The following is a 12,575-nucleotide window of genomic DNA, read 5'->3' as shown; positions in this document are numbered from 1 at the left end:
CTCCCCACTCCTCCCTCTCTCCCTCCCCACTCCTCCCTCTCTCCCTCCCTACTCCTCCCTCTCTCCCTCCCTACTCCTCCCTCTCTCCCTCCCTCTCTCCCTCCCCACTCCTCCCTCCTCCCCCTCCCTACTCCTCCCTCGCTCCCTCCCCACTCCTCCCTACTCCTCCCTCTCTCCCTCCCCACTCCTCCCTCCCTACTCCTCCCTCGCTCCCTCCCCACTCCTCCCTACTCCTCCCTCTCTCCCTCCCTACTCCTCCCTCTCTCCCTCCCCACTCCTCCCTCTCTCCTCCTTTCAGATGTACATAGCTCTGATCTCGGGCTACGCCCTCTGCCTCAGTTTCCTCCAGTTCTACGCCTGTGTCCACGACCAGTGGAATGGTAGGCTACTGTTTACTGCTACATTCACTGTGGTTGGCTTCTGTGTTTCTAAGGTTAGTGGAATGGTAGGCTACTGTTTACTGCTACATTCACTGTGGTTGGCTTCTGTGTTTCTAAGGTTAGTGGAATGGTAGGCTACTGTTTACTGCTACATTCACTGTGGTTGGCTTCTGTGTTTCTAAGGTTAGTGGAATGGTAGGCTACTGTTTACTGCTACATTCACTGTGGTTGGCTTCTGTGTTTCTAAGGTTAGTGGAATGGTAGGCTACTGTTTACTGCTACATTCACTGTGGTTGGCTTCTGTGTTTCTAAGGTTAGTGGAATGGTAGGCTACTGTTTACTGCTACATTCACTGTGGTTGGCTTCTGTGTTTCTAAGGTTAGTGGAATGGTAGGCTGCTGTTTACTGCTACATTCACTGTGGTTGGCTTCTGTGTTTCTAAGGTTAGTGGAATGGTAGGCTACTGTTTACTGCTACATTCACTGTGGTTGGCTTCTGTGTTTCTAAGGTTAGTGGAATGGTAGGCTACTGTTTACTGCTACATTCACTGTGGTTGGCTTCTGTGTTTCTAAGGTTAGTGGAATGGTAGGCTACTGTTTACTGCTACATTCACTGTGGTTGGCTTCTGTGTTTCTAAGGTTAGTGGAATGGTAGGCTACTGTTTACTGCTACATTCACTGTGGTTGGCTTCTGTGTTTCTAAGGTTAGTGGAATGGTAGGCTACTGTTTACTGCTACATTCACTGTGGTTGGCTTCTGTGTTTCTAAGGTTAGTGGAATGGTAGGCTACTGTTTACTGCTACATTCACTGTGGTTGGCTTCTGTGTTTCTAAGGTTAGTGGAATGGTAGGCTACTGTTTACTGCTACATTCACTGTGGTTGGCTTCTGTGTTTCTAAGGTTAGTGGAATGGTAGGCTACTGTTTACTGCTACATTCACTGTGGTTGGCTTCTGTGTTTCTAAGGTTAGTGGAATGGTAGGCTACTGTTTACTGCTACATTCACTGTGGTTGGCTTCTGTGTTTCTAAGGTTAGTGGAATGGTAGGCTACTGTTTACTGCTACATTCACTGTGGTTGGCTTCTGTGTTTCTAAGTTTAGTGTAATAGTAGGGTTCTGTCTTCACTGCTACATCGCTGTCTACTGTGTGTTAATGTGCTGTGGGAAATGGACAGACAGTTCTGCCTGTAGACGTTGTTCTCTTGGTCATTAGAACTATGCTGCTATCATGAACTATCTTATTTCTGTGGAAAATGAAAATAGGATTTTATCCCCAGAAGGTTCTAATAATAATGATAATAATAATACATTATATTTTAAGCGCTTCTAAATGTTCATTGTGCCTTTATGAGTGATCAGAGGAGAAAATAATTACATACCTCTTCTGTCAAAATAATGACAAATATCTCTCCTCTCCCACAACTCCATCTCCCAGAATGCACTGACTTCTCTCCTCCAGTGGCAGTGATGCTGATGATCTTCCTCTGTCTGGAGGCCATCCTCTTCCTCACCTTCACCGTGGTCATGTTTGGAACGCAGATACACTCCATCTGCAACGACGAGACGGTGAGGCACCGGGCACGCCACACGGTGGTCGTCACCACTTAAAGAACACTGTTGTCAAGGTTTCCAGGAAAAGTGAACCTCGGTCATTGAATGGTTCACTGGCTGTTTCCCTAAGGTTACTTGCTTTTCAAGTCAGGTGATTTAAATGGAGGTGTAGTAGGATGAACGATTTTAGGATTGACCCCAACCTTCAGAGCTCAAAAATTGACCCTAGTTGTGGGGAATGACCTCAATTCAATCTGACTTTATTTACCCCACAATAGGCTCTCTGTGACTTTGTGCGACTCCAAGTCTCAGTATGTGGGTCCAGGCCTCTGTCTGCAGCCTCTCCTAGCAGATAGCTGTGGTAGTAACCACTGACTATCACAGTTCACCAGGCCTGTGTCTGCATCCTCTCCTAGCAGATAGCTGTGGTAGTAACCACTGACTATCACAGTTCACCAGGCCTCTGTCTGCAGCCTCTCCTAGCAGATAGCTGTGGTAGTAACCACTGACTATCACAGTTCACCAGGCCTCTGTCTGCATCCTCTCCTAGCAGATAGCTGTGGTAGTAACCACTGACTATCACAGTTCACCTCCAAGTAGTCTGCTAGCTGCATGAGGCAATACTGCAGGGCCTGACTGGATCACTCTACCTATCCTGGTCCCTCAGCCTAGTAATGATGACAGTTGGGTTAGTGACAGAGTAACTGGTCCCTCAGCCTAGTAATGATGACAGTTGGGTTAGTAACAGAGTAACTGGTCCCTCAGCCTAGTAATGATGACAGTTGGGTTAGTAACAGAGTAACTGGTCCCTCAGCCTAGTAATGATGACAGTTGGGTTAGTGACAGAGTAACTGGTCCCTCAGCCTAGTAATGATGACAGTTGGGTTAGTAACAGAGTAACTGGTCCCTCAGCCTAGTAATGATGACAGTTGGGTTAGTAACAGAGTAACTGGTCCCTCAGCCTAGTAATGATGACAGTTGGGTTAGTGACAGAGTAACTGGTCCCTCAGCCTAGTAATGATGACAGTTGGGTTAGTAACAGAGTAACTGGTCCCTCAGCCTAGTAATGATGACAGTTGGGTTAGTGACAGAGTAACTGGTCCCTCAGCCTAGTAATGATGACAGTTGGGTTAGTGACAGAGTAACTGGTCCCTCAGCCTAGTAATGATGACAGTTGGGTTAGTAACAGAGTAACTGGTCCCTCAGCCTAGTAATGATGACAGTTGGGTTAGTAACAGAGTAACTGGTCCCTCAGCCTAGTAATAATAACAGTTGGGTTAGTAACAGAGTAACTGGTCCCTCAGCCTAGTAATGATAACAGTTGGGTTAGTAACAGAGTAACTGGTCCCTCAGCCTAGTAATGATGACAGTTGGGTTAGTAACAGAGTAACTGGTCCCTCAGCCTAGTAATGATGACAGTTGGGTTAGTAACAGAGTAACTGGTCCCTCAGCCTAGTAATGATGACAGTTGGGTTAGTAACAGAGTAACTGGTCCCTCAGCCTAGTAATGATGACAGTTGGGTTAGTGACAGAGTAACTGGTCCCTCAGCCTAGTAATGATGACAGTTGGGTTAGTGACAGAGTAACTGGTCCCTCAGCCTAGTAATGATGACAGTTGGGTTAGTAACAGAGTAACTGGTCCCTCAGCCTAGTAATGATGACAGTTGGGTTAGTAACAGAGTAACTGGTCCCTCAGCCTAGTAATGATGACAGTTGGGTTAGTAACAGAGTAACTGGTCCCTCAGCCTAGTAATGATGACAGTTGGGTTAGTGACAGAGTAACTGGTCCCTCAGCCTAGTAATGATGACAGTTGGGTTAGTAACAGAGTAACTGGTCCCTCAGCCTAGTAATGATGACAGTTGGGTTAGTAACAGAGTAACTGGTCCCTCAGCCTAGTAATAATAACAGTTGGGTTAGTAACAGAGTAACTGGTCCCTCAGCCTAGTAATGATAACAGTTGGGTTAGTAACAGAGTAACTGGTCCCTCAGCCTAGTAATGATGACAGTTGGGTTAGTGACAGAGTAACTGGTCCCTCAGCCTAGTAATGATGACAGTTGGGTTAGTGACAGAGTAACTGGTCCCTCAGCCTAGTAATGATGACAGTTGGGTTAGTAACAGAGTAACTGGTCCCTCAGCCTAGTAATGATGACAGTTGGGTTAGTGACAGAGTAACTGGTCCCTCAGCCTAGTAATGATGACAGTTGGGTTAGTGACAGAGTAACTGGTCCCTCAGCCTAGTAATGATGACAGTTGGGTTAGTAACAGAGTAACTGGTCCCTCAGCCTAGTAATGATGACAGTTGGGTTAGTAACAGAGTAACTGGTCCCTCAGCCTAGTAATAATAACAGTTGGGTTAGTAACAGAGTAACTGGTCCCTCAGCCTAGTAATGATAACAGTTGGGTTAGTAACAGAGTAACTGGTCCCTCAGCCTAGTAATGATGACAGTTGGGTTAGTAACAGAGTAACTGGTCCCTCAGCCTAGTAATGATGACAGTTGGGTTAGTAACAGAGTAACTGGTCCCTCAGCCTAGTAATGATGACAGTTGGGTTAGTAACAGAGTAACTGGTCCCTCAGCCTAGTAATGATGACAGTTGGGTTAGTGACAGAGTAACTGGTCCCTCAGCCTAGTAATGATGACAGTTGGGTTAGTGACAGAGTAACTGGTCCCTCAGCCTAGTAATGATGACAGTTGGGTTAGTAACAGAGTAACTGGTCCCTCAGCCTAGTAATGATGACAGTTGGGTTAGTAACAGAGTAACTGGTCCCTCAGCCTAGTAATGATGACAGTTGGGTTAGTAACAGAGTAACTGGTCCCTCAGCCTAGTAATGATGACAGTTGGGTTAGTGACAGAGTAACTGGTCCCTCAGCCTAGTAATGATGACAGTTGGGTTAGTAACAGAGTAACTGGTCCCTCAGCCTAGTAATGATGACAGTTGGGTTAGTAACAGAGTAACTGGTCCCTCAGCCTAGTAATAATAACAGTTGGGTTAGTAACAGAGTAACTGGTCCCTCAGCCTAGTAATGATAACAGTTGGGTTAGTAACAGAGTAACTGGTCCCTCAGCCTAGTAATGATGACAGTTGGGTTAGTAACAGAGTAACTGGTCCCTCAGCCTAGTAATGATGACAGTTGGGTTAGTAACAGAGTAACTGGTCCCTCAGCCTAGTAATGATGACAGTTGGGTTAGTAACAGAGTAACTGGTCCCTCAGCCTAGTAATGATGACAGTTGGGTTAGTGACAGAGTAACTGGTCCCTCAGCCTAGTAATGATGACAGTTGGGTTAGTGACAGAGTAACTGGTCCCTCAGCCTAGTAATGATGACAGTTGGGTTAGTAACAGAGTAACTGGTCCCTCAGCCTAGTAATGATGACAGTTGGGTTAGTAACAGAGTAACTGGTCCCTCAGCCTAGTAATGATGACAGTTGGGTTAGTAACAGAGTAACTGGTCCCTCAGCCTAGTAATGATGACAGTTGGGTTAGTGACAGAGTAACTGGTCCCTCAGCCTAGTAATGATGACAGTTGGGTTAGTAACAGAGTAACTGGTCCCTCAGCCTAGTAATGATGACAGTTGGGTTAGTGACAGAGTAACTGGTCCCTCAGCCTAGTAATGATGACAGTTGGGTTAGTAACAGAGTAACTGGTCCCTCAGCCTAGTAATGATGACAGTTGGGTTAGTAACAGAGTAACTGGTCCCTCAGCCTAGTAATGATGACAGTTGGGTTAGTAACAGAGTAACTGGTCCCTCAGCCTAGTAATGATGACAGTTGGGTTAGTAACAGAGTAACTGGTCCCTCAGCCTAGTAATGATGACAGTTGGGTTAGTAACAGAGTAACTGGTCCCTCAGCCTAGTAATGATGACAGTTGGGTTAGTGACAGAGTAACTGGTCCCTCAGCCTAGTAATGATGACAGTTGGGTTAGTAACAGAGTAACTGGTCCCTCAGCCTAGTAATGATGACAGTTGGGTTAGTAACAGAGTAACTGGTCCCTCAGCCTAGTAATGATGACAGTTGGGTTAGTAACAGAGTAACTGGTCCCTCAGCCTAGTAATGATGACAGTTGGGTTAGTAACAGAGTAACTGGTCCCTCAGCCTAGTAATGATGACAGTTGGGTTAGTAACAGAGTAACTGGTCCCTCAGCCTAGTAATGATGACAGTTGGGTTAGTAACAGAGTAACTGGTCCCTCAGCCTAGTAATAATAACAGTTGGGTTAGTAACAGAGTAACTGGTCCCTCAGCCTAGTAATGATGACAGTTGGGTTAGTAACAGAGTAACTGGTCCCTCAGCCTAGTAATAATAACAGTTGGGTTAGTAACAGAGTAACTGGTCCCTCAGCCTAGTAATAATAACAGTTGGGTTAGTAACAGAGTAACTGGTCCCTCAGCCTAGTAATGATGACAGTTGGGTTAGTAACAGAGTAACGGGTCCCTCAGCCTAGTAATAATAACAGTTGGGTTAGTAACAGAGTAACTGGTCCCTCAGCCTAGTAATAATAACAGTTGGGTTAGTAACAGAGTAACTGGTCCCTCAGCCTAGTAATGATGACAGTTGGGTTAGTAACAGAGTAACTGGTCCCTCAGCCTAGTAATGATGACAGTTGGGTTAGTGACAGAGTAACTGGTCCCTCAGCCTAGTAATGATGACAGTTGGGTTAGTGACAGAGTAACTGGTCTCTCAGCCTAGTAATGATGACAGTTGGGTTAGTGACGGAGTAACTGGTCCCTCAGCCTAGTAATGATGACAGTTGGGTTAGTAACAGAGTAACTGGTCCCTCAGCCTAGTAATGATGACAGTTGGGTTAGTAACAGAGTAACTGGTCCCTCAGCCTAGTAATAATAACAGTTGGGTTAGTAACAGAGTAACTGGTCCCTCAGCCTAGTAATGATGACAGTTGGGTTAGTAACAGAGTAACTGGTCCCTCAGCCTAGTAATGATGACAGTTGGGTTAGTAACAGAGTAACTGGTACCTCAGCCTAGTAATGATGACAGTTGGGTTAGTAACAGAGTAACTGGTACCTCAGCCTAGTAATAATAACAGTTGGGTTAGTAACAGAGTAACTGGTCCCTCAGCCTAGTAATAATAACAGTTGGGTTAGTAACAGAGTAACTGGTCCCTCAGCCTAGTAATGATGACAGTTGGGTTAGTAACAGAGTAACTGGTCCCTCAGCCTAGTAATGATGACAGTTGGGTTAGTGACAGAGTAACTGGTCCCTCAGCCTAGTAATGATGACAGTTGGGTTAGTGACAGAGTAACTGGTCTCTCAGCCTAGTAATGATGACAGTTGGGTTAGTGACAGAGTAACTGGTCCCTCAGCCTAGTAATGATGACAGTTGGGTTAGTAACAGAGTAACTGGTCCCTCAGCCTATTAATGATGACAGTTGGGTTGGTAACAGAGTAACTGGTCCCTCAGCCTAGTAATAATAACAGTGGGTTAGTAACAGAGTAATTGGTCCCTCAGCTTAGTAATGATGACAGTTGGGTTAGTGACAGAGTAACTGGTCCCTCAGCCTAGTAATAATAACAGTTGGGTTAGTAACAGAGTAACTGGTCCCTCAGCCTAGTAATGATGACAGTTGGGTTAGTGACAGAGTAACTGGTCCCTCAGCCTAGTAATAATAACAGTTGGGTTAGTAACAGAGTAACTGGTCCCTCAGCCTAGTAATAATAACAGTTGGGTTAGTAACAGAGTAACTGGTCCCTCAGCCTAGTAATAATAACAGTTGGGTTAGTAACAGAGTAATTGGTGGCTCAGCCTAGTAATAATAACAGTTGGGTTAGTAACAGAGTAATTGGTGGCTCAGCCTAGTAATAATAACAGTTGGGTTAGTAACAGAGTAATTGGTCCCTCAGCCTAGTAATGATGACAGTTGGGTTAGTAACAGAGTAACTGGTCCCTCAGCCTAGTAATAATAACAGTCGGGTTAGTAACAGAGTAATTGGTCCCTCAGCCTAGTAATAATAACAGTTGGGTTAGTAACAGAGTAACTGGTCCCTCAGCCTAGTAATGATGACAGTTGGGTTAGTAACAGAGTAACTGGTCCCTCAGCCTAGTAATGATGACAGTTGGGTTAGTGACAGAGTAACTGGTCCCTCAGCCTAGTAATGATGACAGTTGGGTTAGTGACAGAGTAACTGGTCCCTCAGCCTAGTAATGATGACAGTTGGGTTAGTGACAGAGTAACTGGTCCCTCAGCCTAGTAATAATAACAGTTGGGTTAGTGACAGAGTAACTGGTCCCTCAGCCTAGTAATAATAACAGTTGGGTTAGTGACAGAGTAATTGGTGGCTCTCCTCTCCAGATTAATCTCATCTCCTAGTCTGACTGGACTACAGATCATCCTGGTCCCAACTCCCTCAGTATTCCCCTGATATCCATGAACAAATAGAATAAGATGCTAAATGGCTGTCCTGAATCGACCTAGTTGAGACCGCAGTTGCACTGTTTAATTAAAATAGTGTGTTGACTAAAGTGCCTGCCTTTCTGTCTCTGTCTCTGTCTCTGTCTCTGTGTCTGTCTCTCTGTCTCTCTGTCTCTCTGTCTGTCTGTCTGTCTGTCTGTCTGTCTGTCTGTCTGTCTGTCTGTCTGTCTGTCTGTCTGTCTGTCTGCCTGTCTGCCTGTCTGCCTGTCTGCCTGTCTGCCTGTCTGCCTGTCTGTCTGTCTGTCTGTCTGTCTGTCCTCCCAGGAGATTGAGCGTCTGCAGAATGAGAAGCCGACGTGGGAGCGGCGTATGCGCTGGGAAGGGATGAAGGCCGTGTTCGGAGGCCCGCCCTCCTTCCTCTGGTTCAACCCATTCACAGGCCTGCGTCTGCGGCGCCTACTGATGACACGTACACGCCGTGGTGGGGTGGAGTTCTCTGTCTGAGGGCAGAGCAGCCAAACACAGCTCTTCCCCATCTGATACCCCACCCCGGACCTCTCTGGACCCTTGGACACATCATGGGGGTCTTTTGTACCCCTGGACACACATTGTGGTTTTGGTGGTACTTTGACTGATACGATGGGCTGTGACCTGTGACCTGTGACTTAGATGATGGAGAACAGCTGTACCCCTCATACACACTACAGGGGGGTCTCCTGAAGTACCTGTCTCTCTGCTGGGGCAGTGGAGGGGTACTAAGACTTGACCTAATTCTCTTGGCTGTCTATGTCTGTCCTGCACACAGAGGGACTAGGGCTGAATCTGGGTCTGTATCTGGGTCAGTCCTCCACACAGAGAGACTAGGGCTGAATCTGGGTCTGTATCTGGGTCAGTCCTCCACACAGAGAGACTAGGGCTGAATCTGGGTCTGTATCTGGGTCAGTCCTCCACACAGAGAGACTAGGGCTGAATCTGGGTCTGTATCTGGGTCAGTCCTCCACACAGAGAGACTAGGGCTGAATCTGGGTCTGTATCTGGGTCAGTCCTCCACACAGAGAGACTAGGGCTGAATCTGGGTCTGTATCTGGGTCAGTCCTCCACACAGAGAGACTATGGCTGAATCTGGGTCTGTATCTGGGTCAGTCCTCCACACAGAGAGACTATGGCTGAATCTGGGTCTGTATCTGGGTCAGTCCTCCACACAGAGGGACTAGGGCTGAATCTGGGTCTGTATCTGGGTCAGTCCTCCACACAGAGAGACTTGGGCTGAATCTCAAACTGAACCCTTGGCCACTAAGCCCTTTATGGAGTGGCCACTTGCTGATGTGTTTGAAAGTGATCACTCATCTGCCACTGTTCTGGGACAGTGTCATGTGAATTTCTATCTCTAATTCAACCTAAGCTTGAATCATTACCAGAGGTTGTAAGGCTCTGGTTTTAATCATCAATGATTCAAGGTCCACAACCAACAAGTATTATCTGTATGTTTATTCATGGAGAGCTCTGGGGCCAAAGACACAAACATACGATTTTATACCTCCTGAACTTGACTCCTCCCACCTTTAGGTGGCTTTTCTAAACAGTTCCCGCCTTCACCCTTGAATGTTTAGTACCGCCCCCTCTGTTAGTGGGTTGACACTACATGATCATTCTAACATCTATACTGTATTTGGGGTGAAATCCTTTAGTCATTATTCTTAAAATCCAAATTAATCTAACAGACAGGGAGAGACCAGCCTGCCCTGCTCTGCTGTGAGCCCCAGTCAGCCAGCCAGCCAGCCAGTCATTCAGTCAGTCAGTGACACACTGGTTACATATTGTACGTCTATTCACTTCTTCCACATACTGGAGTAGACTTAACCTACTGTTCTATGTCTACATGAGGATGTGACCAGGGGAAGGTTTGATGAAGAATCGGCTGTATGGAACTGAGGAGGTGTCAATCACAAGCATTGGTCTGCTCTGAAGACGCTATGAGTTGGGGCTGGACGTTAAACACACTAGGACACCCAGGGAAAGGACAGAGACGCTATGAGTTGGGGCTGGACGTTAAACACACTAGGACTTGTCTAGGACACCCAGGGAAAGGACAGAGACGCTATGAGTTGGGGCTGGACGTTAAACACACTAGGACTTGTCTAGGACACCCAGGGAAAGGACAGAGACGCTATGAGTTGGGGCTGGACGTTAAACACACTAGGACTTGTCTAGGACACCCAGGGAAAGGACAGAGACGCTATGAGTTGGGGCTGGACGTTAAACACACTAGGACACCCAGGGAAAGGACAGAGACGCTATGAGTTGGGGCTGGACGTTAAACACACTAGGACACCCAGGGAAAGGACAGAGACGCTATGAGTTGGGGCTGGACGTTAAACACACTAGGACGTGTCCAGGACACCCAGGGAAAGGACAGAGACGCTATGAGTTGTGGCTGGACGTTAAACACACTAGGACACCCAGGGAAAGGACAGAGACGCTATGAGTTGGGGCTGGACGTTAAACACACTAGGACTTGTCCAGGACACCCAGGGAAAGGACAGAGACGCTATGAGTTGGGGCTGGACGTTAAACACACTAGGACTTGTCTAGGACACCCAGGGAAAGGACAGAGACGCTATGAGTTGGGGCTGGACGTTAAACACACTAGGACACCCAGGGAAAGGACAGAGACGCTATGAGTTGGGGCTGGACGTTAAACACACTAGGACACCCAGGGAAAGGACAGAGACGCTATGAGTTGGGGCTGGACGTTAAACACACTAGGACACCCAGGGAAAGGACAGAGACGCTATGAGTTGGGGCTGGACGTTAAACACACTAGGACACCCAGGGAAAGGACAGAGACGCTATGAGTTGGGGCTGGACGTTAAACACACTAGGACTTGTCTAGGACACCCAGGGAAAGGACAGAGACGCTATGAGTTGGGGCTGGACGTTAAACACACGAGGACTTGTCCAGGGCCCCCCCACCCCCCCCACCCCCCCACCCCACCAAGTCTGAGACCAGCTGCTCTTTGTGTGGTCCTGAAGCTGAACCAAGTCTGAGACACTGTTTCGTATTAACACTGGAGTGATAGATGTGCAGAAGATGATGTGCAAATAGAGATACTGGGGTGCAAATGAGCAAAATAAATAACAATATGGGGATGAGGTAGTTGGGTGGGCTAATTACAGATGGGCTGTGTACAGGTGCAGTGATCGGTAAGCTGCTCTGACAACTGATGCTTAAAGTTAGTGAGGGAGATAAGAGTCTCCAGCTTCAGAGATTTTTGCAGTTCGTTCCAGTCATTGGCAGCAGAGAACTGGAAGGAATGGCGGCCAAAGGAGGTGTTGGCTTTGGGAATGACCAGTGAGATATACCTGCTGGAACGCAGACTACGGGTGGGTGTTGCTATGGTGACCAATGAGCTAAGATAAGGCGGGGATTTGCCTAGCAGTGATTTATAGATGGCCTGGAGCCAGTGGGTTTGGCGACGAATATGTAGTGAGGGCCAGCCAACAAGAGCGTACAGGTCACAGTGGTGGGTAGTATATGGGGCTTGGAGACACACAGCCGTTCATACAAACTTAATTGGTGAAGCAATGGGTCTGTCAACAACAGGAAGCTTGTAGTGACAGTTGTCTTTTCAACAACTGGTGAAGGTTTTCCCCTCAACCCTCCTGACCTTTATGTCTCTCTCTCTGCTTATTTTGTTGGCTTCACAACAGAGCCGTTGTGACACAGGGTATTGATGATCGTCAAACAACAGTTTGTTTTGTGAGATATGGGTACCATTTATAACAATACAATCATCAATCATGCAAGTATCCGCCATTGATGAATGCCATATTTTTCTGATTGTATCCATTCATTTATGATTGTAGAAATAATTTGTTTTAAAATATAAACATGTTTTGATTTATGATTGTAGAAATCATTTGTTATATAAAATAAAAACATGTTTTGATTTATGATTGTAGAAATCATTTGTTATATAAAATAAAAACATGTTTTGATTTATGATTGTAGAAATCATTTGTTATATAAAATAAAAACATGTTTTGATTTATGATTGTAGAAATCATTTGTTTCATGTCCAACTGTAAAAGGACCCTATCTTTCCCTTCCTTATTGTGTATGGGTGGTTCCGGGTATGGGTGGTTCCGGGTATGGGTGGTTCCGGGTATGGGTGGTTCCGGGTATGGGTGGTCCCGGGTATGGGTGGTCCCGGGTATGGGTGGTCCTGGGTATGGGTGGTCCCGGGTATGGGTGGTCCCGGGTATGGGTGGTCCCGG

At 46.6% G+C, this 12,575-nt stretch overlaps 1 protein-coding gene across 1 annotated transcript; it reads left to right on the top strand.

Moving 5' to 3' along the window:
• The first annotated feature begins 262 nt into the window (after positions 1–262).
• Positions 263–12,342, top strand: LOC311119937 (palmitoyltransferase ZDHHC7-like). Its single transcript, XM_084194581.1, has 3 exons — positions 263–380; positions 1,813–1,943; positions 8,622–12,342. Exons 1-3 carry the CDS (start codon positions 299–301, stop codon positions 8,799–8,801), a joined length of 393 nt encoding a protein of 130 aa, XP_084050707.1. The 5' UTR covers positions 263–298; the 3' UTR covers positions 8,802–12,342.
• Positions 12,343–12,575: the final 233 nt, after the last annotated feature.

The sequence above is a fragment of the Coregonus lavaretus genome (genome assembly GCF_964263955.1).
Source record: "Coregonus lavaretus genome assembly, contig: HAP1_SCAFFOLD_1370, whole genome shotgun sequence".
In the NCBI taxonomy this organism is placed as follows: domain Eukaryota; kingdom Metazoa; phylum Chordata; class Actinopteri; order Salmoniformes; family Salmonidae; genus Coregonus; species Coregonus lavaretus.
This window is presented reverse-complemented; position numbering and strand designations above follow the sequence as displayed.

Coding starts and splice junctions, on each gene's coding strand:
- LOC311119937 (XM_084194581.1), top strand. CDS start 299: ATGTACATAGCTCTGATCTCGGGCTACGCCCTCTGCCTCAGTTTCCTC. Junction 381..1,812: donor TGTCCACGACCAGTGGAATG/GTAGGCTACTGT, acceptor TCCATCTCCCAG/AATGCACTGACTTCTCTCCT. Junction 1,944..8,621: donor CCATCTGCAACGACGAGACG/GTGAGGCACCGG, acceptor CTGTCCTCCCAG/GAGATTGAGCGTCTGCAGAA.